Source organism: Pezoporus wallicus, unplaced genomic scaffold, assembly GCF_028554395.1.
Source record: "Pezoporus wallicus isolate ANWC-B61680 ecotype Strahan unplaced genomic scaffold, APGP_CSIRO_Pwel_v1 contig_6598, whole genome shotgun sequence".
Classification (NCBI taxonomy): Eukaryota; Metazoa; Chordata; class Aves; order Psittaciformes; family Psittacidae; genus Pezoporus; species Pezoporus wallicus.
Genome location: NW_026637213.1, coordinates 2612713 through 2635971, shown reverse-complemented (window position 1 = coordinate 2635971; position 23259 = coordinate 2612713). Strand labels below are relative to the sequence as shown.

The 23259-nt window shown below is 44.2% G+C and overlaps 1 protein-coding gene across 1 annotated transcript in view; it reads left to right on the top strand.

Moving 5' to 3' along the window:
• Positions 1 to 23259, top strand: part of GAP43 (growth associated protein 43) — a 57233-nt gene that overhangs the window by 6044 nt on the left and 27930 nt on the right. The window contains exon 2 of the mRNA XM_057404164.1: positions 21926 to 22553. Within this exon, the coding sequence (XP_057260147.1) occupies positions 21926 to 22553 (628 nt within the window). The remainder of the gene's footprint in view (positions 1 to 21925; positions 22554 to 23259) is intronic.

Below are 23259 nucleotides of genomic sequence, written 5' to 3'. Positions count from 1 at the left end.
CCCCTGCCATCATAACGATCCAGCCTGTAGCAACCTACAATATGTGTATGGGGTGTAATGAAAATAGTGATTTGTTTTTACTGTGACAAAAGGAACTTGGACTTTTGGAGTTCTGCTGATCCTGCTGTCTCTGCCTGTTACTCATTTTGTCTCCTTTGCCCATCTGTTCTGCTCCTCGCCTTCCTCCTGCTCCTTTGACCATGCAGTCCTTCTCTCCTCCAGCTGGGTACCAACCCTCTTTTGGCTGTGCTTCTTGGGGACTCCTGCAGGCAGCATCAGCCACTACCCCCGGGGTCTTATTCCTCCACCTTTCCTGGCACTGGTGTCAGAAGGGAAGCTGGAAAACTATATGGGTACTTTGTACTTCCAGTTGCTTTTGTGACTTCCCAAGTTCTCCTCCATTTGAGCAGCTGTTGCAGATGTGCACCTATAGACTGAGACAGCAAAGTGGTGCATCTTCACCTATCACCTGTGGCTGTTAGCAAAGGTAAAATGTTTCCCAGCCCTAACTGGGGAAGAGTATGGCTGCTATAGGAGCTATGGATGTGGTACAGACTAGTATCACCTTTCCTGATTTCTTGAGGGTTCCTTTATCTGGGCTTGTCCCTTGGATGCTAATGCCACTGTTGGATGACAGATTGTGCTTCAGCCATTTTGTTGGTCCAATAGAAGTTGTCATGAGCCTGCCTTCCTCCCACTGGGGTTGGTTGGCTTCGATGCCTTGAAAGGGGAGCCAGGATGTACTTATATTCATTTGAATTATAACCAATAAATGTCAGTCCCATTCATTACTCATGTTCTGAAATTTCTTGAATTAATTCCAGCCATAATTCCAGGATATCTCTATTTATAGAGAGCTGGGACATCTCACAATATTTAAACATTCTCTTGGTAGGAGTACACCTTTCTGTAAGCGCTGGGGATTAGTAAAGCTAATGGGCTCTAAAAGAATCCTTCTCACATGGCTTGAATGCCTCGAAAATTTGGGGATGCAGGGGAGTGTGTTTGGATGTGAACCTAGCTCTGAAGCTAGTTTTATTCTACTCTTCCCGTAATTGCCTGGGAGTGAAATTGTGGTCTCAGGAACTTCAGGGTGTTTTTATGAATGGGGGTGGTTTCTAACAATGGGTGAGGTCTAATTTATAGTTTCAATTACTCTTGTAATTGTTAAGACTATTATCAATCGGCATCCGGTTCATCAGACTATTGAATGGTGTCTAATCCATTTCTTTTATTAATAGTATCCAATGACCTTATAAATCTGCAATGTTAAGTACTCAAGGGCAGGCAGGTTGGGGCAGCATGGTACCATGCTTTGCTCTTTTGCACAAGATGCCAGCCATTTATATTATTCCAAATTGAAACAAGCAGGATGTAAACCACAATGGTTTTCAACTGACTGTTGTTTTCCTTGTATCATCCTTTCTTCTGTCTGCTTTAGCAGTAAGATATTCAGTGGTGGATATAAATAATGATGGGGAACTAAGGCAAAGTGGCTGTTAGAAGCTGGGCCAAAAGGAGGGACACTCAGGAGGAACACTTCACCATAGGCTGGAGATCTACACTAAAATGGTGCTTCTGTTCCACAGAACTGGGGCACCTTTCTTAGGGCCAAGGCTTTCATTCCTAGCTTGTTATGTTGGAGTAGTCAGGCTGGCAGCTTGCAAGGACCCGGATTGCACAGGCTGAATTTGGACCTGTCAAAATGGACAATTTGCCTGATCAAAGAGGAAAACCAGTGGTTTTAACCCTTCCATTTCCCTTGCAAGACCCAGAGAAACTTCAAGCCCTACACAGAGTTTTGAGGACAGACATTCACAATTGGTGTTTGATGTTTGCCATTAAAATTGCAGTCAAAAGCATGATAAGGATGCAACCAGTTCCACCTAAAGCACAGGATCTTGTAAATGGCCATTCCTTAAACTCCAGTCAGAATAGCAGCTGAAAGAGATTAAATCCCAAAGAAAGGACAAATGGAAGAAGGAAAAAAGATCCCCACCCCCAATAACTGAAGAACTGAAGCTGAGAACTCCATGAGGTAAATGGAAAGTGGATAACTTCCAGAGGTTAGTTAGCAAAGTTAATATGTGAATCAATACCTGAAGCTGCCTCTTACTTGATAAAACTACATATGCAGCAAAAAGAACCCTCCATTATGATGCTAGTGTACAAGACTCTGTGGAAGACAAAAGAATAGACAAATTAATGCAAAATGAGCCCTAATGGCTTATAGGAATTTTTAACAAATCTTCCTTTAAAAGTTCAGTTAATTTGTCTTTGTGGTCTTTGTTTTCTTCATTCCACAGTTCAGGAAGAGATACCATAAGACACTGCCTTATCCTTATCTTGTAGAATTCCATTGCTTTTTAATTAGGGTGTGACTGACAAGAGGAGTCTGAAATGTGTCGCAGTATTTTACCATTGTTCTGAACTGAGAAATAAAGGGTTGTTGGAAGCTGAGCTACCTTCTTAAAGGTGTCTGTCATAGGCTGTAGAACTTCCTTCCTTTCTAACTGTGGAGGTGCCTAAAGTCACCTGTAAAGTCCCCTAAACATTTAAAGGCTGCTTATTGGCATGCCTAGGTGATCCTTAGGTTGGTTTAAAAGCAATGGCCAGCTCAATACCTCCTGAACAGCTAAGCTACCATGGGATCCATAAACCAAGTGTTCTTCCAGTTGCTTTCCCTGCACAGCCAAAATGGGTGATTTTGTCACAGTACACAGGTCAAGTGTCTGCACACGATGCATCCAAGAGGAGGGGAATGTACTAGCTTCCTTTTATCTGGAAACATTCTGACTAAAGTATTTACCCAGATATGTGGTGAATATATATATATATTTTTCCCTCTAAAACACAATTAATAGGAGCCACAAAGGAAGAAGGGCAGGATCTGGGAAAAGGGCAGAACAAGTCACGATGTACTGGTGGCTTATTTACATTCTAGCTTATTTACAAATCTTATGGAAGCAGTCTCTGAACCATGAGCTTTGACTGCTTTGAAGACTCATGAGGGCTGGATGAGGTGTCAGAAGGCTGAATAAGAACAAGGAGAAGATAAGAAATTGCAGACTACTTCATTTCTGGAAAAAAAAAAATGGTGGAAATAATCAAATAAAGGAGATTATTAGAAGCCAGCACAGATCTGTCAAGAATAGATCATGTCAAACTAATTTAGCTTTCTTCTATAACGAGTCTTGTGGGTACAGAGGAAGTAGTTGTCATACCTTGTCATTTGTAAGGATTTTGACATTATCTCACAGGCTTTTATCATAACTGAACCAAAGAAACATGGTCCAAAGGAAAACATTACAGCATTGATGCAGAACTGGTGTAGATAATCCTACTCGATGGTTTTCTACCTAAACAGAAGATTCTATCAAGCAAATTGCCACAAGTTTGAGCTGTGGCCTGTTGGTGTTTCATGTTCCCATTAAATACATTGTACTTTACATTTTAGTTTCAACCTGATGGCTGTCCAGAGAAAATGTTTTCTAAGCTCTGCAGGTGGCACGAACCAGGTATAGGCTGGTGGAAATTACTGGAATTCAAGACAAACTTGTCAAACCGAGGACCTGGTTTGAACAGCATCAGAGCCGATATCAAGTGCTCTCCATGGGAATGATTAATGGAGCCAAGAAGTCAGCTAGCTATCCTTCAGGAGGGGAGACAGTCTCTAGAGGACCACAAGTTCAGTGTTAGTCGAGAACATCATTTTAATGTCAAAAGGGAAAATGTCCTCTTACATTTGTTGTGCAAAGGGGAGTATAGTCTGTAAGACTTCAGCTCTGATGAGCACGTGTCTCAGCTGAAATGGCATGCCTTAGTCATGTACTGAATGTCATGCCTTAGTCTCATACTGTACTCTAAGGAAGTGTGGTCCAGTGAGGTAGAGTGGAGACTGGGATAGTGAGAACTGCTGGAAGTCAAGGGAAAGACTGAAATAATTAGGGTTGCTTAACCTAAAAGGAATAAGACTGAGAGGGGTCAGTATGCTAGTGTGGCAACTGCAAGAAAACAGGAATAATCTGTTCTTCCTGCCCAGGGGGAATAAAACAAGTAGTGTTCTTTAATGGGACGTCAGAGTGATTCAGACTAGAACTTAGGAAGAGTCTAAAAGGATTGTGATGGCACTGGAACAGATTGGGGAAACTATATCAGCCTCAATCACTGCAGGGCTGTATGATGTACTTCTGGAGCAGAGGATGGACTAAGTGGTCTCTTGTATGCTTTTAACACTATTTTGTATGATTAATATCAAATATTCACTGAAGCAAGAACTGGACCCAATCTGTCCTCTTGAAGATGAGTACTTAACCAGTATGCTACAAAACTATATTTACTTCTGTGCTCTCTCTTAAATAAGCCTCATGCTTATTTAATTCTTCCATGAAAAAAGCCTAAGAGCTTAAGTAGGAAAAGCTAGGAGCAGCTTACAGTATTTTGTGGGAGGAAACTTAAGACTTGAGATCTTTTCAGATACTGGAGAGAACATCTCCCATAATTCAGGGAAGCTAGTCTCTCCACTGAGATACTAGGTAAGTAACTATCTCCTGCATGCTGTCAGAGAGGAACTACAGTTGTCTCCTTCTGGGCAGGGATTCAGGGCTTGGAGTCCAGAACAGAAGATGCCTCCTTGATAACCAGAACAAGATGCTTAAACTGAAAGAGTTTAGATGCTACTCTGTCTTTGGTATAGGCAGGTTCAAAAGGCATTTATTTGGTGTATTCTGATGCTGAGGTGCCCAGTTCTCCCCGTATTTTCTAGTGGATTTAAAACTATGTTTTCTGCAAGGCATCTCACCTTCTTCCTATGCTTAACTCTAACATTCATCTTCTGAACATGGACATCTGCTGGAACTCTACACTGAGGTTCCTTTATCATCATACTCAGGAGAGAATTATTACAAGGGATTTATCAGTTGGTGGTTTCTTCTACCTGCCTCACAAGAACTGTCTCAAAGCATTTATATGGCAGTCACTCAGAAATTCCCACCTGGAGTGCTGTAACCCTACCAGCACTCACCTTCAGTGCTTAATCTCCTTTGCTCCCATTATGATGTGTCCCAGCGGTTGTTGGGAATACTTGAATAAAACATGTGGGGATATAATATTCACCTTCACTAGATATATTTTCATGCAGCGGAAGAGCTATTGCTGCATCAGAATATAGAAGAACTAAAGCTGACCCATGGTATCTTCCATTATCATGTGCTGAGTCCATACAACTCTCAGGAAGATATCTTTTGTTTGGTTATTCCAAAGCCTTTACACAACACAAAAGGGGGAACAAGACACCCTGCCTATAGTAAGGATTACCTAACTTTTGGGGGATGAGATAAATTGTAATAGTCAAAGGCTGTCTTTTCAACTGAGTCAAATTTTCTGTGCTTTCCCTGTTTGGATAAGAATTTTCTTGGTGGGGGTCTTCTTCAAATAGACACTGTGAGGTTTTAATTTGTTATTTGACTGTATCTGTTGAGATCAGAGGAATAAAGCTTTGAGTGGAAAGAGTTTAACGCCATTTAATAAGCAACAGTTGTGCCTTTGTAATGTAAGGAAAGAGAATGCTATTTTGATTTCAAATGATGAAATTTCCTATTTTCTTCCTTTTTAGTTTATGTATAAAAGAAAAGATTGAAAACTTTTGTTAAGCATACATTGAGTTTTCAAAGTCAAACACTTAAAATACAGAATTAATTAAGAGTTGCCTGTCCATTTTTAGTTTATCTTCTTTCATGTATAGGCATAATGATGTGGTCCTTAATTGTAAGATCAAATGCTGGTATATAGTGTTTTTTTTTCAATAGGATCTCTGTCTCATTCAGTGCACAAAATGGAATATACTTAGGGACTGAATGAGTTTTGCCATAAACGAAGGTGTTTTCTATAGGTCTCCTATTTCATTTACTGCCAGTGATGAAGGTTATGTATTGAATTAGGCAAGGGACTGTTCAAAACCAGAAGAATGGTCTCATGTTTTGGCAATTGAATGCTGCCTTGAAGAATTAGGCATTTTCCTGCCTTTTGCCACGAGTTCCCATGTGATATGAAAAAGCCACTTAAATGAGGTTTTCCATGGGTGGCCACTAATTGGTGTGTTCTCATTTTCTGGGTTCTCAGCCTGAGCCACCTGGGGTCTGACTTGCACAAGCACAGGGCTGGTATTGTATGGAGTTCTGCTCTCAACGCCCACAGGGCTGGGAAATGCTAATCTAAGGCATTGCAAATTAGGGACCAAAAATTAGTGGGTGCTCTGGCCATTTGGACCTTAGCCTCTTTGTGTCTGATTTCACTGCCTGTAAAACAGAGATAACAACCCCACCTACTTCCCTGGGAGAACATCCATAAAGACTCCTGAAGCATGTTATGGCCAAATAACACCATGAGGAAATAGTATTCCGCATTCAGTGATGGGTTTGAATGATGTGTGGCAGATAAGGCACTTTGCCATGCCTGAAATTCATTAAGATAACGGAAAATACCAAATTGCTACCCACTCAGTGAGCTCTGTCTATCCTTTATAGTAACTGGAGTGCAGGAGACTTGGAATAAAAAGGAGATATGATAAAGGCTATTATAAGGCATATGCACAAGGAAGTCAAAGCAAGGTTTCAGAGGTAGTCTCCATTTTACGTTTTCTGCTTCAGCCTTTGCCATGTGCCCATAAAGATACTTGTAAATTGGGCTTTTCATGTAATTTGAGTCAAGCTCCTTTGTACTAGTGGCTATGAACAATGGGTTGCAAAAGAATTGGGCATAAAGGGGCCAAATGTGTTATCACTGGAACTACTACTACACTTGTCACTGGTGTCGGAAGATGTCAGCTTAGATGCTTAACAAATCAAGCCTACCACTCTTGTTATTACTCCTTTTGTATGTGTGGAAACTGAGGCGCAGAAGAAAGTGGAATTATCGGCTGAAGTCATTCTGCCTGTTCTCTCTGTGTGCAACCAATAGCTTTTAAACTAGTATTCACATGATGAATGAATCTAGAAATTTCAGGAAAAGTACAGGTTTGTTCCTCTCTTCTTCCCTCCCTGCTCCTTACCTGGAAGAAATAGCTTGACAAGTGCAAATAGTTCATTTGCTTTGTTTGCCATTTGCTTTGTGCTTGTGGGAGTGCATCTGCCTGCAGGATTCCATGGGAGTTTCTCCCAAGGAAGGGCTGAGCTGGAGCATTGAGGGAGCAAGCAGGGCTATGGTAGCATAGGTCCTTATGTCCTGAGCTTGGTGTTGTTCTCATGAAGTTTAGGCTCTTGGCTGCTGCCTTGAAGGATCTCAAAGTGGGGAGGTTGTGTATGGGAGAGACAGTCTGGAACGTAAGCTCCAGACCAGGATGGGCTTAAGAAAGAGGTCAAGTCCTTGAGATTGGGCATAACAGGGAGCCTGAGAAGAGGCCAGAACTTGGGTGATGCGCAGTCATACACCAGAGGTTTCTCCCCAGTCTGAACACACTGTTGTTATTGTGGAGACTATGAGTGTCTCTATTGCCTCCCTCAAACCTTCTGTGCCCAAAATGGGTCACAGTTTTCTGGCCAAGCATGGGTGGGAATTTTTCCCACCATTGCTCCATATGTTCTCTGGTGATGAACTGGTACATTGACTCCTAGGCCTCTGTTTCCATGAATTACCTCCAGAAAACAGTTTACTACTCCCAGGGGGGGCACAAAGCAGTCTAATATGCTCAAGGGAGAGTTTTTCTTAGCAGAGCCTGAAATGGAAATAAGAAATCCCAGTACGGAGATTCAGAATTCTTGGGGAAATATAGCAAGAGCATTCTGTAAGCTTCGAAAAAGAGTTGTGCCTACGTCTGTTGTTCTGAGGTGTCCCATCATGGAATGACACTGTAAACCCACCTAATTGTTAGTTATGACTTGAAGTCTATGTCTTATGAGGATACCCTGTCTCCTATTTTGAGGACCTTCTGCTGAGGTTGCCCTCCATGACAACTTAATAGACCTTCCTCCTGCTCCTTTGGAGTTAAACATCTGGCTGTTTGATGCAGAGTTGATGGTCACAAGGTGATCCATGGAGGTGGCCAAAAGAGGAGGTCCTGTTGGCAAGTCTGGAGGAAGGACACTGTCCCTCTGCCAGTTAAGAATGGAAGAGAAGAGGCTATCAAGTGTAGGGAAGAAAGAGATCTCATTGCAAAGTGAAGGTGTGATCAAACCTGGTGCGTGTTTGGTAGTGGACATGTAGGTCTTGTGTTAGCATTTGTGATGTGGTGGAGATGTTGTAGTCCCTTCTGCTCCCAGATCAGATGGGGTTTCAACCCACCCCTGGTCAGCCCCTGCTTCTGGCTTTGTTACAGAATAAGTGCACACTGCCACAGCACAGGGCTTGCTTGCTTCTCTTTATCTTCTGCGGGTTTGACCTGTCCCTGCAGAGAGCAAAATGTGCTCCTCATTCCTCTTCCTACTCAGATCCAGCCCTATTCAGTTCCATCTTTCACATATGATTCACTGTGTCTCAGCTTCACACAGGATCATCAATGCTGATATCCCCAACCTGTAATTTTTCAACTTCTCTCTTGCATACTTGCCTCTCAGCTTTTCCTGCTGTCAGGCGCAGCAGACAGCAGAGCGTGCTGAGTACCTCTGAGGATACCATACAGAGCGATTCTTCTGCTTGGGAATTTGTGTGTGAGCAGCACAGAAGTGCCTGGAGAAGCTAATCAGAATTGGAGATGGGCAGTGGGTTTAAAAAGCACAGGTTTCAAGTAGTGGGATGTAAACAGGAGGCCAGTTTGCTGCCGGTGGCAGAGCACAGCAAAGTGCTGAACAGGATTTCTGTCATTCCTCTGCTCCACTTTTACTAATGCCCTGTGCTTCTGCCCTGCAGCACCCCTGCCATCCCAGCTCTGATGTCTCAGGGTAGCCACTGAATCACTTGAAAACTAGGCGAGGATATAACTGATCCTTTGAACAAAGTAGTTCTCTGTTCAGTAGCTTTTTGTACATATTAAATGATTAAATCTTTAGGGGGCTTTTCCCTGATGCAGTAATTGTGCACTCATTAAATTGCCAGATAAAACTTACCTTCTATTAATCTATTTTTTGCTAAGAAAAATGTTTCATTTTCCACTGATAATCCTGCCTCACCTAATTCAAGGATGGCCAACTTGTGGCTTTGAAGCCACAGGCAGGTACTGAGTGATTGAAGCATGACTCCCACAGGAAGGAACATCATATTACAGACAGCACACTGATGATGTTGGGACTGCTTTTTTATCAGTATCTCCATGTGGGAGGAAGATCTCAGGGGTAAAAGTTGAATTGTCCCACATTACTGCTCTAGTGGAATGTGTTCCTGCCCATGGCAGGGGGCTGGAACTGGACGAGCTTTAAGGTCCCTTCCAACCCAAACCATTCTATGAGTCTATGATTTTATAAACTAGATTTATGCTTCAGCTAAATGTGTGGTAGTGTATGTGTGAAAAGGACCACAGAGAAACTATGTTAGAAGTTACTAAGGCTGCTAAGTCAAGTATTAAACAACTAGCCGGTGTTGGAAATGCCTGTGCCACCTGAGCGTGGTCTCCTCTAGTCAATGTATTTCCATACACTTCTAATAACAGGAACACATCTGATTTTTCTTCCCAGGGATTTCTACTTCATTTAGGCCACAGAATGGACAATGTTCACTTAATGAGCAGTTATTCAATATTTTGTTCTCTCATAATAAGTCAGCATGTGACCCCATGGTTTCACTCAATAAATACTATTCAACTCTGCTCTGAAATCAGAAATGCTCATTTTCTCCTGGGCTTTTTGTCATTCTGAGCACATCCCTAACACTGCTTAGTAAATCTTCGCAACACCCATGTGGAGATAACTGAATATTTTTACTCCGGTTTTGCAGATGGGCAACTGAAGCACAAAGATGGGGTTTGGTCAGCAGGACTCCCCAGTTTTATGTGCTGAATTTGAGGAAGAGAGGACCTGACTTTTATGAGTAGATTTTTATATTCAATTGCATGTATCTGAAAACAGCTCCCGTTACTGTCAGCTGCGGCTCTGAGTTCTCAGCACTGCTCCAAATCAGACTCGAGGTGTCTGAAGGCAGCTACTCAGAGATGTAGAACATGCCACAGGAAATCATGCTGTGAAAAGTATGGGCTGGGATAACAAAGGAACTTGGCAGCAAAGGCAGGGCAGTGCTGTAGGACAGGTGTCTGTAAGCTGAGATCCTCTGTTCTCTTTCACCAAGCCTCTCCCTCCTGCATTTTAACTTTTGAACTGCAGAAAATGGGACCAAGATCTTAATGTAATACCTTTGTACCCCTGAGTTTCTTAAGCTTCAAATACCCAGTTTCCTACTAACACTTTAAGTCTTCTTTAAGGTCCTTTGTTTTACTCTTCAGCAGATACTTACAAGCTTAGTTCCAAACAGTGGCAGGGTGGTATCACAGAATTTACAGAAGTGTCTTAACAAATCAGATTTATATAGGCAGGAGCCTAGCAGCATTTTCCAAAGAGCCTTGGTGCCTAATTCACACTGGTTTCAATCGGATTAAGGCAAGCGGGCATTTGTCAAGATCTCACCATTCGTTCCTTAAAACCTGGCCCTTTGATTCTTCTTTCAATCAAGTTTTATGTTGAGCCACTAGAGCTGAGGCATAGGAATGTATACCGAAGTGTTAATAATTCATGAGTGTTTGTAAAGTGCTGTGAGAATACAATCTAGAAAGCAGGCATCTTGGGGGAATGTGTTATATTTTCTTCAGGCTGCAAAATAATTGCTTCTGCAACCAAAGCAAAATACAGGTGGAAACCTTTTTCCTCTGCTTTGCACTGAGATCAAAATGTTAGTTACCTGAAAGCCCCAGTAGGTGCTCCAGTTGTACACCGAGTACTCTCAGATATTCCTAAGGCTTAGGCAGATCCCAAAACCTTGAGTTAGTGACTGAATTCAGAGAGCACAGAAAGTGTCTGTGGAATCATAACTCATTCTTTCTGGAAGGGATCAAATGAGTCCTGTTGGATTTCATCTGTTTGAAAATATTCTGCATCTAGGCTTCGTTTCTGCTTTCATTTCAGCAGGATTTAGTGAATTGGTTATGCAAACTAACTCAAGGCAATGGGTTTCTTGCAAATTGCTCACTTACTCCACTGTGTTTATATGTGTGTGTGTGTTTGTGACATGCATTTTGTGATAGTTCCACAAGATGATTTCCTATCTCTGACTGGGGAGAACGAAAGAGTTACTGGAAAAAAGAAAAGAAAAAGAAATCCACACTCCTGGGCTAACATTTTAGATAGTTCTAAAATCATTCATTGTAATGGAACATGCATGATTTGCGTCTATTTTGGTGGCTGAGGGACCAGTTCATCTGAAAAGCAGAGTACAACTAATGGCATAACCTAGGCACATAATGTAGGTATTTGCATACCATAATCTTTGCTTCGTTTGAGCAGACCTATAATTTGCTTAACTATGTGTTTTATAAAGGACTTATTGTTTTATTGTTAATGGGTCAATAGCTTGAACTGGCAAGTCCTGTGTCTTCCTGAAGAACCAGGAATTATGTTTTCCTGCAAAGAAATAGCTCTATATTTTAGATGGTGTTAGGAGAAAGCTATGTGGTTCCTGCAGTATCAACTGTTTTTCCTGTGTAAACCAGTGTGCTGCCTGTGCTTTTCCTTGTGTTCAGCACAATCCATTGTCTTGAGTCCTATTGCTTGCTTCATTGCTTCCTTTCCCAGCACCACAAGGGAGATATATCGCAAGGATGTAGAAATAATAGCAGTTGCCATCATCATAAATCCTCATGCATTTGGCTCTTCTCTTCCTTCATCTGGAAGCTCACCATTAGGAGCCAGATGGAAACTCTTGGGGAACCTCTGAAAAAGTGTTTGGGATCCTTCCACTCCATCTTTCTCATCCCACCTCCTCCGGCTACCCAACTTTTTGACAACCCCAGCTAATTCCTAAATGTCATGAATAGCATTTGGGGGAGGCTGACAGGAAATGGAGCAGACTCGGGATTCTGTTCAACAACCTGTGTGGTTTGATGTCAGACACCTGGCCATCCCTAAGGTCCCCTCATCTTTCTTTTCTTCTTTGTTCCCCCTAAGTGCTTAGCTATTTTCAGCACCATCTAAGTTCGTGGCTGCAGCTTTTCCTACTGCCTTTGGGAGTGTGATCCGCACATTGATTTATTTTTAGCTATATTGCTAATTATTATTTTTGTGAGTATAGTGTTTCATTATTCATTAAAGCTGGGGAGACGTTTTAGTCATCCCTCTGTAGAGCAAATGTAAATTCTGTAACCAAAGTAAGATCTCTAAGTAGGGCTTAAGAGAGCTGGGAAGAGTCATCTGGCAAAGAAGGATGGTATGAGAGCTATTGATATATGAAGGAGTGTTACTAAGAGAGCGGAAACAAGCTGTTCTCGAGATATATGATATAAGGAGGAAGTTCTTTACTGTGAGGGTGGTGAGGCACTGGAACAGTTTGCCCAGAGAAGTGGTAAATGCTCCATCCCTGGCAGTGTTCAAAGCCAGGCTGGACGAGCCTTGTGTGACATGGTCTAGTGTGAGGTGTCCTTGCCCATGGCAGGGGGTTGGAACTGGATGATCTTAAGGTCCTTTCCAACCCAAACCATTCTATGATTCAACATCGACAAGATGCAGATGGCTGGCTGAAAAGCTCTTCAGTTCACCAAAGGTATCAACTGCCAGAGAAACCCAGTGAATCAGCTTTGGGGGAAACATCCACAGACTGGTAACAAGCAGTGCTCTTGTGGGGTAGGTTAAAGATGGAGGGAATCAGCCCTGCTGCAGTGCGCAGGGAGAGCCTGGAGGACCCTGGAGATTTATAATGATTTGCTTTTCAGTGGGTGACAAAGCTGGGCTGTCTGAACTGGCCCTGGTGTTAGGTCATCTGTGCATACTTCCCAGTGCTTTCTGCCTGGCTTTGCATGGTATCGTGAGGGAAGAAGGCTCCTATTCCAGAGACACACAAGTCCTTCTCAGGATGAAAACTCACTTTCCATATCACATCTGCAGAAGGGCATACAGAAGTGGAATAAGCTTTGTGCATCCTGCCTGCCCACCGATTCCCTCATCCTCACCAGGAGTCCCTTTTCCCTCGCCTTCTCTGCCAGGAGGACTGCTGAGCAAAGCCCTCCACAAGGGGATGTACAGTATGGCTGTGCTGCAGATGCAGCAGCTATGGAGTGATCTAAACTCTGTGCCTGGGGAAAAAGCATTACAATGTGCAGTGCTTTAAGGCTTCCTTACTGAAGAATGGGAAAAAGACTTCATGACCAAGATGTTTGAAGCTTATTGAAGCCCCTTTTTAATAACAGCTTAAAGATGGGATTGGAAAAGCAAAAGAACAACTTTCCCACAGCAGGAAGCTTAGGAGAAGCTCTGGGTGACTACTTAAATGTGGCTGTGATATACTAGCTCTCATAAATGGTGAATCCAAACACTTGTGGCTTTTTTTTTTGCTAGTACATCTATTCAACATGTTTTTTTTTGGCTGGAGGTCTTTCTAACACTAACTTAACGGTGTCCACAAAGGGTCTACAGCAGCATGTACTGCAGGCTTGCCTCTCCTCTCCTGCTTTTTCAATAGGGCTGTATACAGTGGAGGAGCAAAGTAAGAAACAAAATGGCTTGAAGCCACATGTGCGTTTCCCATAGCTCAGTGCCAGTCTCTAGAATAAGTGATTAAGCCCTGAGGCTACTGGGTCTCGTGTTCAGCTGCCTGTGGCCCCAAAGGAACTTTCCAATCAAAGCCATGTCTGTGCTTTGGTGACAGCCCTACCTGAAGGATAGGAGAGGGGCATTGCACATTACGGAGTGACAGCTGAAATCACAGCCCTGATTCATCAGTTTTATGGTGCTTGGAAAGCACTGAAGTTATACAGACAGAACATGGTATCAAGCAGCCAAGCCCAGGTTCTTGGGTGAAAGAAGCTGTGTCATACAGGTCTTCTCTGGAGAGCTTCTCAGGTTCTGATAGGCACTTAGCCTCTCCACTGCTAGCACTGCCAGCCCAGGGCTCATGGAACTGACAGCTAGGGTGGTGCAGTGAGGTGGCATGGCACTGCCAGCACCACTTTCAGCTGCGGCACAGTCAGTCATGCAGACCTGCTCCAGGGGACCCTGCTCGGCTACTTAGCTGCCTGTTTTGGTACCTCCCGCTGTCACACTCTTCGGATGTGGATCAGTAATTTTCTCTCTCCTTTGCACTCTCCCTTCCCCTGTATCACATCTTTGTTATTTATTTGCCTCCCTTCCATTCAGTGCCTTGGCTTTGCACAGGTTTTACCTCTCTTCCTGCCTTTGGTTCCTTTCTTCCTCCCTCTACTCTCATTCCTTTCCCTCTGCTTTGAGCTCTGTCTTCTCCCTCCCTTAGCCTCACACCTTACCAAACCTTGCAGTATCTCTTCTTGCCACCCTGGGTTTCAGCCCCACACCTGCCCTCCCCTGCAGTGATCAAGCCTGGGGCTGTTTTGGGTGGGAAAGGTCACTGCTGCAATAGCAAAGCCCACCTTCTAAGCAGCTTTCCAAGACACTGGGAATTAGTGGCTTGCTTTCCCTAATTGCTGGGGATGTTTGACTCCAATGAACTTGCAAATGCTTTTTCAGAAGATAAATTGCCCCCATTTCCAGTGACAGAAACTAAAATATAATAACAGTTATAATAATAATGATAGAACAAATACAGCCCTGAGCTTACCATCAAGCAGGGAGGGAGTTACTTGATACTTAGCTCTGTCATCACTAGGTTGAGAGATTTCGTGGTATTTGTTGGCAGTCATTACCAGAAGGAGGTACCAGAGGAGACTCAAAGTTAACAGGCAGGTTAAAAAGAAGGTTCAGAGACTGGATTGACTTGGGGCTTGAGCCTGTCATTGTTATCCTGCTGGCTGCAAAAACCCTGGGCAAACCAGCAAGGAGCACAGGCAGATACTGAGCTAGTGACAGGGCCTCAGTCTAGTTGCCCATGGACTGATGGTTCCAGCACAAAATTCCTTATAATTCCTAGGTGCAACAGGGAAAGATCAAGGTGACCTCAGAGACCAGCAGTGGAAGGGCTTGTAGAATCCCTGCCTGCAGTTTGGCTGGGGAGAAGCAGGGATGTTTCCCATCACCTGAGCTGGGTGCAGCCCTGTGTTCCCATGGAGGGAATGGGACAGGAGCTGCAGGACACAAGATGCTGTTTCTTGTGGAAATGGCTCCAGAGACCTTGCATAAGCCTGGACTCTGGGGAGGTTCTGTGCCACATCTCAGGGAAGCAAGTCTGGCCCTTGGCTGCAGCAAGAGCAGAAGCAAACATGTCCAGCCCTCATGGGGACATGTTATTAATCTCTGGAGCCACCAGATGTATATAACAATTCCTTGAACATTTCCATAGAGTCCAAAACTAAGCAAGCAAGAAAATAAGGAGGGTGAAAAAGGAAAGGAGAGGGAGAGAGATCAATAATTCAGGTTTCCATTACCTGCCCATGGGATTCAGACTCTGAAGGTGTTTAAAACAATTCACATAGCAATCAAACTGTCCAAACTGCCCCAAACAGGACCACACAAACCACAGTTTGAGCCTAGATAAACCTTCTCTTTAGCGCTGTGATATCCAGGCTTGTGTTTCTGTCTAAGCCCATCTGCAGCAGAAACCACGTATTTTTTTGAATGAGCTTTTCTAATCAAAGCATAGTTCAGTGGAAATTTTTCACCTGGTCCCTTTGCTGAATTTCTTCAGCATGGTCTATTTTTGGGAGTGGATGCGCACTGTCAGCTTGGATACCTTCCTGCTTCATTTCCAGGCTTTGGTCCCTTGATGCGAACACCTGCTGGCTGGCTCCTTCTGGAGTGACACAACTGTTTCCCTCCCAAACGGAGACTAGGCACAACTGACAGCACAGTATGCACCAGGATCCAGCATGAAGCAAGAGCATGGATGTTGATTGTACCAGACACCCAAGGCCTTCAACACAGTCCACACAGACCTTGTGCACTTAAGTGCCCTCACACGCTTGGGCCATACGCCAGGATATACATGTGCTCTTGACATTAACTATAAAAGCACTGCCTTGGCATACTGCAACCCAGTCCTGCCTCTGAGGCTTTGGGTGCTTTGAACAGAACGACGAGGGGTTGGAACTGGATGACCTTAAGGTCCTCTCCAACCCAAACCATTCTATGATTCTATGTAAAGGCAGCACAGGGAGTACTGAGAGCCTTTCTCCTTTTAACCACTGGAGCGTCACGGTGTAGAAGGCACCCTGGTTGACCATCAGCTTAGCAGAAACAGGGTGACAAATAGAAGGGAGAGTCAGAAAGCAGGTGAGCAGAATATAATGGATTTATTGCGAATGCATCCTGAAAATATCTAAATAGGTCTAGCTTAGATTATTTTCTACCTCTCTTCTGAGTCACTGGAGACAAGTGAATAAAATCCATCCATCTGCCTGACCATCATCAGCTGATTCCATTCCAGGCACCATAAAATGGAGAGGAGATTTCCTACATGTGAGAGGATCTTGTAGAGGAAAGGGTGGAAACTCCATTGTTACAGGATTTGAAATTGGAAAGCTTAAACCCTGCTGGTTATACCCTGGGGAACCATTGTGCACAAGCCTTCAGAGGGTTGAATTAAACTTTTTTCTCTCAAGGGTGTTTTACTCACTATCACCATACTCATCCTAGGAATAAAAAGGAACTCTGTTTGTTTCCTCACCTCGCAGACAGGTTGTACTGAGAAATGCCATCCTGCAGCCAGGTGTCTTCACACCATTTAACTGGGTTATAAAAAGCTGTTCTCTGTGCTAAATCGCTTCCTCACTTCCCAAGGCGTGAAAGCCTTTTCTCTCTCTCATGTGTCCATGCTTTACTCCTTCTGGGGAGACAGCTGGTGTAGTTTACTTTGATGCATTCTGCTCCTTAAATGCCTGCTCTGAGACAAATCAGGTCACGTCAAGCTCACAAAAGCATCAAGGTGACTCAATCCTGTGAATCCAATGGGAGTCAGGTGCCTACATTTCTTCGTGACTTTGAGTAACATCAGTAGGAATAGGCATTTGCTGTAGTCAAGGTTAGAGTATGGACTGAGATGCGTCTTAACCCCACAAGTACCACAAGCTGATTCAGTGCTAATTCACCTAGCAAATTGAAGGAAAGATTTCCATACCTTAATGCATGTGTCATGAGAAAGGAATGACTTTAGGTCCCTCTATCGTTGCATGAAGAACATGGGTTGAGTTTTTTATCTATCTTAATAGTTGGGTATCATTGGTTATGAAGTTGGGTTATGAAGCAGCTTATTGATAACTATCACTGGTCCTGTGGATGTCAAGGCCCTGGCCAATGCTAATGACTCCTTTGGTAAAAGCTGTGTAAATCCTAAATCTGGACTTGTGGCATGCAGGTTTCAGAATACCAGGAGACAGCAATGTGAATGGAAGGGCTCTGGGATTTGGTGTCCTGTTAAAAGGAGCTCCTAGATAAGGACAGAAAGGAGCTGGATATCAGTGATGACTGAGTGTACAGCAGCATGATCCTAGGGTGAACATTAAGGAGGTTGATACAAGCTATATATTGGTGGGCAGAGAAACACCAGGAAAGGGAGATCTGTAGAAAATGGCAGAGTAGATCATATTGAAAGAGCTTTTAAAGGTGGCAGAGTAGATAATATTGAAAGAGCTTTTAAAGGAACAGTCAGTTCTTTCTTGATTTCTCCATCCCGGCATCCAAAATACAAACCTATGTGATTATTTTTCCAAGGATGGGCAAGGAGATACATCACGAGAGACAAGTGTGCAAACAACAAGCAAAGACCAAGCAATCAGTCCCCTTCCTTCTTTCTCTTTGCCTGTGTGTGGCTGCAAACACATGGAGTATCTGGAAAACATCTAGTTTCTTCATTTCTCCTTTCCTGATGTACCAGCATGTGGGACATTTAGAAGGGCCTGAAGGTTATAGTAACACTGTCTTCATTCTTTGCCATATTTTGACCCCTCTGTAAGCTGTGGGTTTGGAGATGGAAGGTGGAAATGTTGCCAGAGATCAGAAGTCTTCTTAGGGTCGTGGCTTCATGCCATTTCCATCTTCCTGGTACTTAAAAACTAACCTCTGCCCGTAAACATTGATGTCGTATCTCCTACTCTGCTCTGTGTGACAGCAAGGGAAGTCTCACAGGAGCTGTCTGCCTGGGAAAGGGATGTCCTAGAAACCTGGAGGTGTGGCAGACAAGCAGATGGAGATGGCGAGGGGATCATCCCTCTAGGACTGGAAAGATGTGGGCTGTGTAGAGACTTCAAAGCTTAGCAATGTGTTCATGAAGGCAAAGCTTTGCACACTGGCTTCAATGGGGATGTGGAGATGGTCCTGACTATGTATGTCCATTTATACATCCATATAGCTATGTATCCACCCACCTCAGTGATTTCAACTCTTCTGCCATGGAAGAATCTATGATTTGTTCCACAATAAGTGAAACAGAGGATATTTGCTCTGTGTAAAATGACAATACGTTGCATACAGACTCACAATATCATGAATATGTCAATGCTAATGACTAGCATGAGTTTACTTTACACATAAATGTGTAAATGAAGGGGGGGTGTGATGGAATACTAGTATATAAAACTTAATCTTACCAGGGCTGATTCTTGGCTGGGAGACCTGGTTTCTGTACAAAACCTAGTAATAATTGTCACTTGATTTCAGCCACAATACTCCAGCCGAGATGTCATACATGCATAGCAGATAGATAAGACAGGCAGCTTTCTTGTTTTCCACTGAGATGCTTTTGAATACACCCTGGCAGGGCTGACTCACCCTTTTAGCTTTCCAGGGAAGATAAATTGCTTTCTAGGAGCTTCACTATATATACAGGTTATTTTTGAGCAGCTTCCTTAATTAAAGCTTATCTAATGCGTGCATAATCCACAGATGAAGAGCCTTTGTCTTTTTTTTTGTGTGAGCATAAGTTTGCCTCTGAAACAATCTGTTTCTCACCCAACCCATTGTTATACAACATGACACACATATTCAACGGATACCATGTCCTACCCCAGAAGTAGCTGCAGGCCAGTAGCCTGAAGTCATTTCAAATGCTTCAGTGAGGAAGGACTGAATAGAAATGGGGTTGCTGAGGGCCACAGTTGGCACAGACAAACTATTAGTACATTTCTTTCATCCATGATCTTAAACTCCACCTCTGCCCCAGCTTCATATTTCTTATCTTTTACATCTGAAATTATGCTGAAAGCACCCTGTTGGAAGTCCATTTTGTAGCTGCAAACCTTGTGATCTGGCAAGGACTCAAACTGATGTCATCCCAAATGGGATAAGAGGACCATGATGTCATCGGAACAGCAAAGGAGCATTTTAGCTCTATAATGCAGTAGGTGTGGGTGAGAGGTTTCAGTCTGGCCTCCCTGGAGGGAAAGAATGCTCTCCCATTCTCTACCAGGTACAGGGCTGGCTGACAGTCACAGGTCTCTGCAAGTTCAGCTTGGGTAGCAGGATGCTTGGTTCTTGCTGTGCTTCTTGCTGTGCCCAGGCCTCCTGCTAGCAGTGGGAAGCAGATAAACCTCAGAGCTTCATAGCCCAGGTACCAGGTAACACATCTGGAGGCAGAGGCATGAATTCAACACTATAATAGCTTCCCTGGTTGGCACAGGGAGGTATGTGGGATGTGAGAGGTGCAAGGCCAGTGGCAAGACAAATCTCCCTTCAAGTCAATGGTTTTTATCTTTACCCAGGAATTAACAGTTCTGTCACATTCACTGATGGCTTTGCAGGAAGCAAACATATGAGGCTGGATCTTTAGGGTCTTGCAGTCATGTCTAACCTGTCCAGTCTCCCAGTCCTGCTGCTGTTTGAAATTGGCTACAGTCCTTAGTCAAAGCTAGGGCATCCAAGTGTTACTGTCCAGAAGTACCTAGTCTATCTCCACATTGCTATGGCTACATAGTGTAATACAGGCATGCTCAAGCTTTCCTTAAACCAACTAGTCCAGGTATGAGTAGTTATGTTGCCACAGTAACACAGGATTTACTGCAAGCTGCAAAACTCACCTAAGGAGCAGGGTGGATGAGCCTGTGCAGAGCTGCACTACTTTGGCTGGATCACAGCTCTTCCTTGAACGTGCTGGTTTAAAGGTACTTCCAATTTGTTTCCTTCCCCTTGTACTGAAATAGGCTGGAAAGCTTGCCCCACATGCTGAATAATACAGTGCAGAGTTAGCTGTGTAAATAAAAGATGTACATGAAGGGTTACAGCATGCCAACATCTGCATTGTCTTTACACATTACCATCCCTTGCTTGCTGACAAGTTGAGGTGAACATGAAAGCCCACTTTCCATACTACGTCACTTAATACACTTGGGGAAGTGCAGACGTAACTGCTGTCTGTGCCCCTTTGATAGGTACAGCAACCATTTTGTCCCTGAGCATGGTGAGGAGCATGAAACCTCCTTGTGCTGAATTCTGTGTATTAATAGCAGTTGCATATTCACTCACAGGCTTTTTCACTCATCCTCTACGTAAGCATCCTGGTACCCAGTCTCACTCTCAGACTTACTTCCTGCTGTATCCAGACCCATCCCACCTCTGCTGCTCTTTACCTTGATGATTTGGGACTGCTTGCTCCTTGGCCACCATACCTCTCTTCAGAAGCATGGTGTTTCCAGTGCCACATGTGCATGCTGCCCCCTTATTCCTGCTGAACTGGTTTGAATTTATATATAGCCTTTCCCCTCTCTCTGCTCTTCTAGTCCTGGCCCTTTCCCCAGGTGGTTCCTCTCAGTACTGATGGCCTAAGGAGTGGTTTCCTCTTTCCACCCAGGACTAAATCCTTGCTATCTTTCTCAGCCAGCTCTTGCCCTTCTTTTGTGACCTGAGCCAGTATTGGAAACCAGGTGCAGATAGCAAAGAAGCCAGTGGTTCTGCTTCCAAGTACCTCCTTTGAATGCTTCCCAATGGGAATATTAATAGAACAGTGACCTTCTGTCAATATGCAGCTGAACTGTTGCTTGCCCAAGGGCTGCTAAATTATTGAGGTGAAGCATAGTATGTCCTGTAGATTCAGTGGGGTTTTGCAAGCTGAGAGTTGTCTACCTGCAGCAGACCAGCATGAGGAACAGGCTCTGCTTTGGTCCCATTTAAGACTCTAATGCATGGCATATGCTTAAAAACTATGGGGAATGCCTGTCCTTTGTTGCAAGGCTGAATTCCCCCAATGGAGAAACAATAATCATCTGCTGAGATCTGGAAAACTGGTATCCATCTGCCTATTATTCCTTCATTGAAACCACAAGCGGGGAGTGAAGTGCTTGGAGTGCTTGCAAGGCAGGGCATTTGTGAGGAGTATGTGCTGTGATTATGTGTGTATGTCTGACAGCACACAACTGCAGTGGAGCAGGCAGCAATACTAGTCTCTGTTGGCAATCCTGAGCCAAAAAGCTTTAAAGGACAAAACACTCAGTGTCATTAGAGTCACACACCTGTGAAACAAGGTGTCGTTAAAGAGAAACAAAGACTTGAAGGCAAATCAAAGTTGATTTGGAAGGACCATGGGAATTCCCCTTGGGAGAGTGTTTTGTAAATGAGTAGGGGATAAAAAATCAGTGTATTTCAAAATGGATGAGAAAATAAATCGTGGGGATGGAGACAAAGGAGCTGGTACAAGCCTTTCCACACAGCCAAGGTGCTCTCAGTATTGCTGGCAGAGATGATGAGGTGCTTTAAATTCCTTTTACAAACCCCCTCTGTCTGTCCAGCCCCAGGATGGAATTAGAGCCACTTGGCTTCAAACCCATACCAAATAGAAGGCTGCTTTGAAATGTGTCACTGGGTAGCAGGAGGGGAAAGTGCAACATTCCTTGTAAAACCAGAGCCTGAGCTGCACCTGGAGAAACCTTAACTCATCTCCCTGTTTTCTCCTCTGCTCTCCTTCTTCAAAGGTTGAAAAAAATGAGGATGGGGACCAAAAGATCGAACAAGATGGCATCAAACCAGAAGATAAAGCTCATAAGGCAGCCACCAAAATCCAGGCCAGCTTCCGTGGACACATAACAAGGAAAAAGCTCAAGGGGGAGAAGAAGGGAGATGCTCCAGCATCTGAGACTGATGCTGCTGACAAGAAGGAGGAAGGCCCTGCCGGTGGAGCGGCCGAGAACAAAGAGACCGAGGCTCCCACTGCCACAGAAGCTGCCACCGCTGACAGTGCCCAGGTGGAGGAGGGCAGCAAAGACAGCAGCACACCAGCGGAGGAGAAAAAAGGGGATGGAGCCGCCGATACGGGCTCAGAGCAGCCAGCCCCGCAGGCTGCTGCTCCTGCTGCCTCCTCCGAGGAGAAGCCCGCTGCTGCCGCTGCCGAAACAGAAAGTGCCACTAAAGCTTCCACTGATAACTCGCCGTCCTTGAAGGCTGATGAAGCCCAAGACAAAGAGGAGCCTAAACAAGCCGACGTGCCTGCTGCTGACACCACTGCCACTACCACCACCCCTGCCGCAGAGGATGCTACTGCCAAGGCAACAGCGCAACCCCAAATGGAGACAGTGGAGAGCAGCCAAACCGAAGAGAAGACAGGTGAGTGGATGTCTCGCTTAGGGAATGGGGATCTTGGGGGTGCCTCTGAGGTTGTTCAAGGGTTAACAAGGGAATCCCCTTGCTGGGCTTTAGGGGTGGAGGGAGTTGCATGTTCTTAACACGCTCTTCCCTGCTTCCCCGTGTCTTTTGGAAACACTGCTCCTCCTCTCAAGGCTTCTTTTCCTCTAGGCGGAGGAGCTATGCAGCTCTTTTTGCTGTGGTGGCCAGAGAGTGTCAGGGAGGTTTGAAGGAGCCTGGGAGTCTTCCCCAAGCTCTTCATATGCTAAAGAGGTTGATGAACCTTCCCAGTCACACTAGCACAGACAGCTGCAGTGGGGCAACAAAACAGGCCAAGCGGATACCTGCTCACTGGGGCTGCCAACTCGAGCTGAAAATCTCACAAGACAGTTCTCATACTGCAGGAGGCTGTTTAGTTTTGCTGGTGGGATGGTCAAGAAGGGTCTTTTTCCCATCTTCTTTTGAATGGATGAGATTCCTAGCAAACCACATCTTAGTCAGGAACGTGTTGTTATCAGCATTGCTTATAATTCCATCCACACAAATACTTCTAGCATCTGTGCTTGGAGTAGCCCATTACAGCCATAGTTGCATGAAGCTTTTAGACCTGTCAGCTGGGTCAGACCCTCAGAGTAAGTGGATAAGTTAGAGAAAGGGAAGATTAAAGGCTCTGACAGCTCAGTGAGTG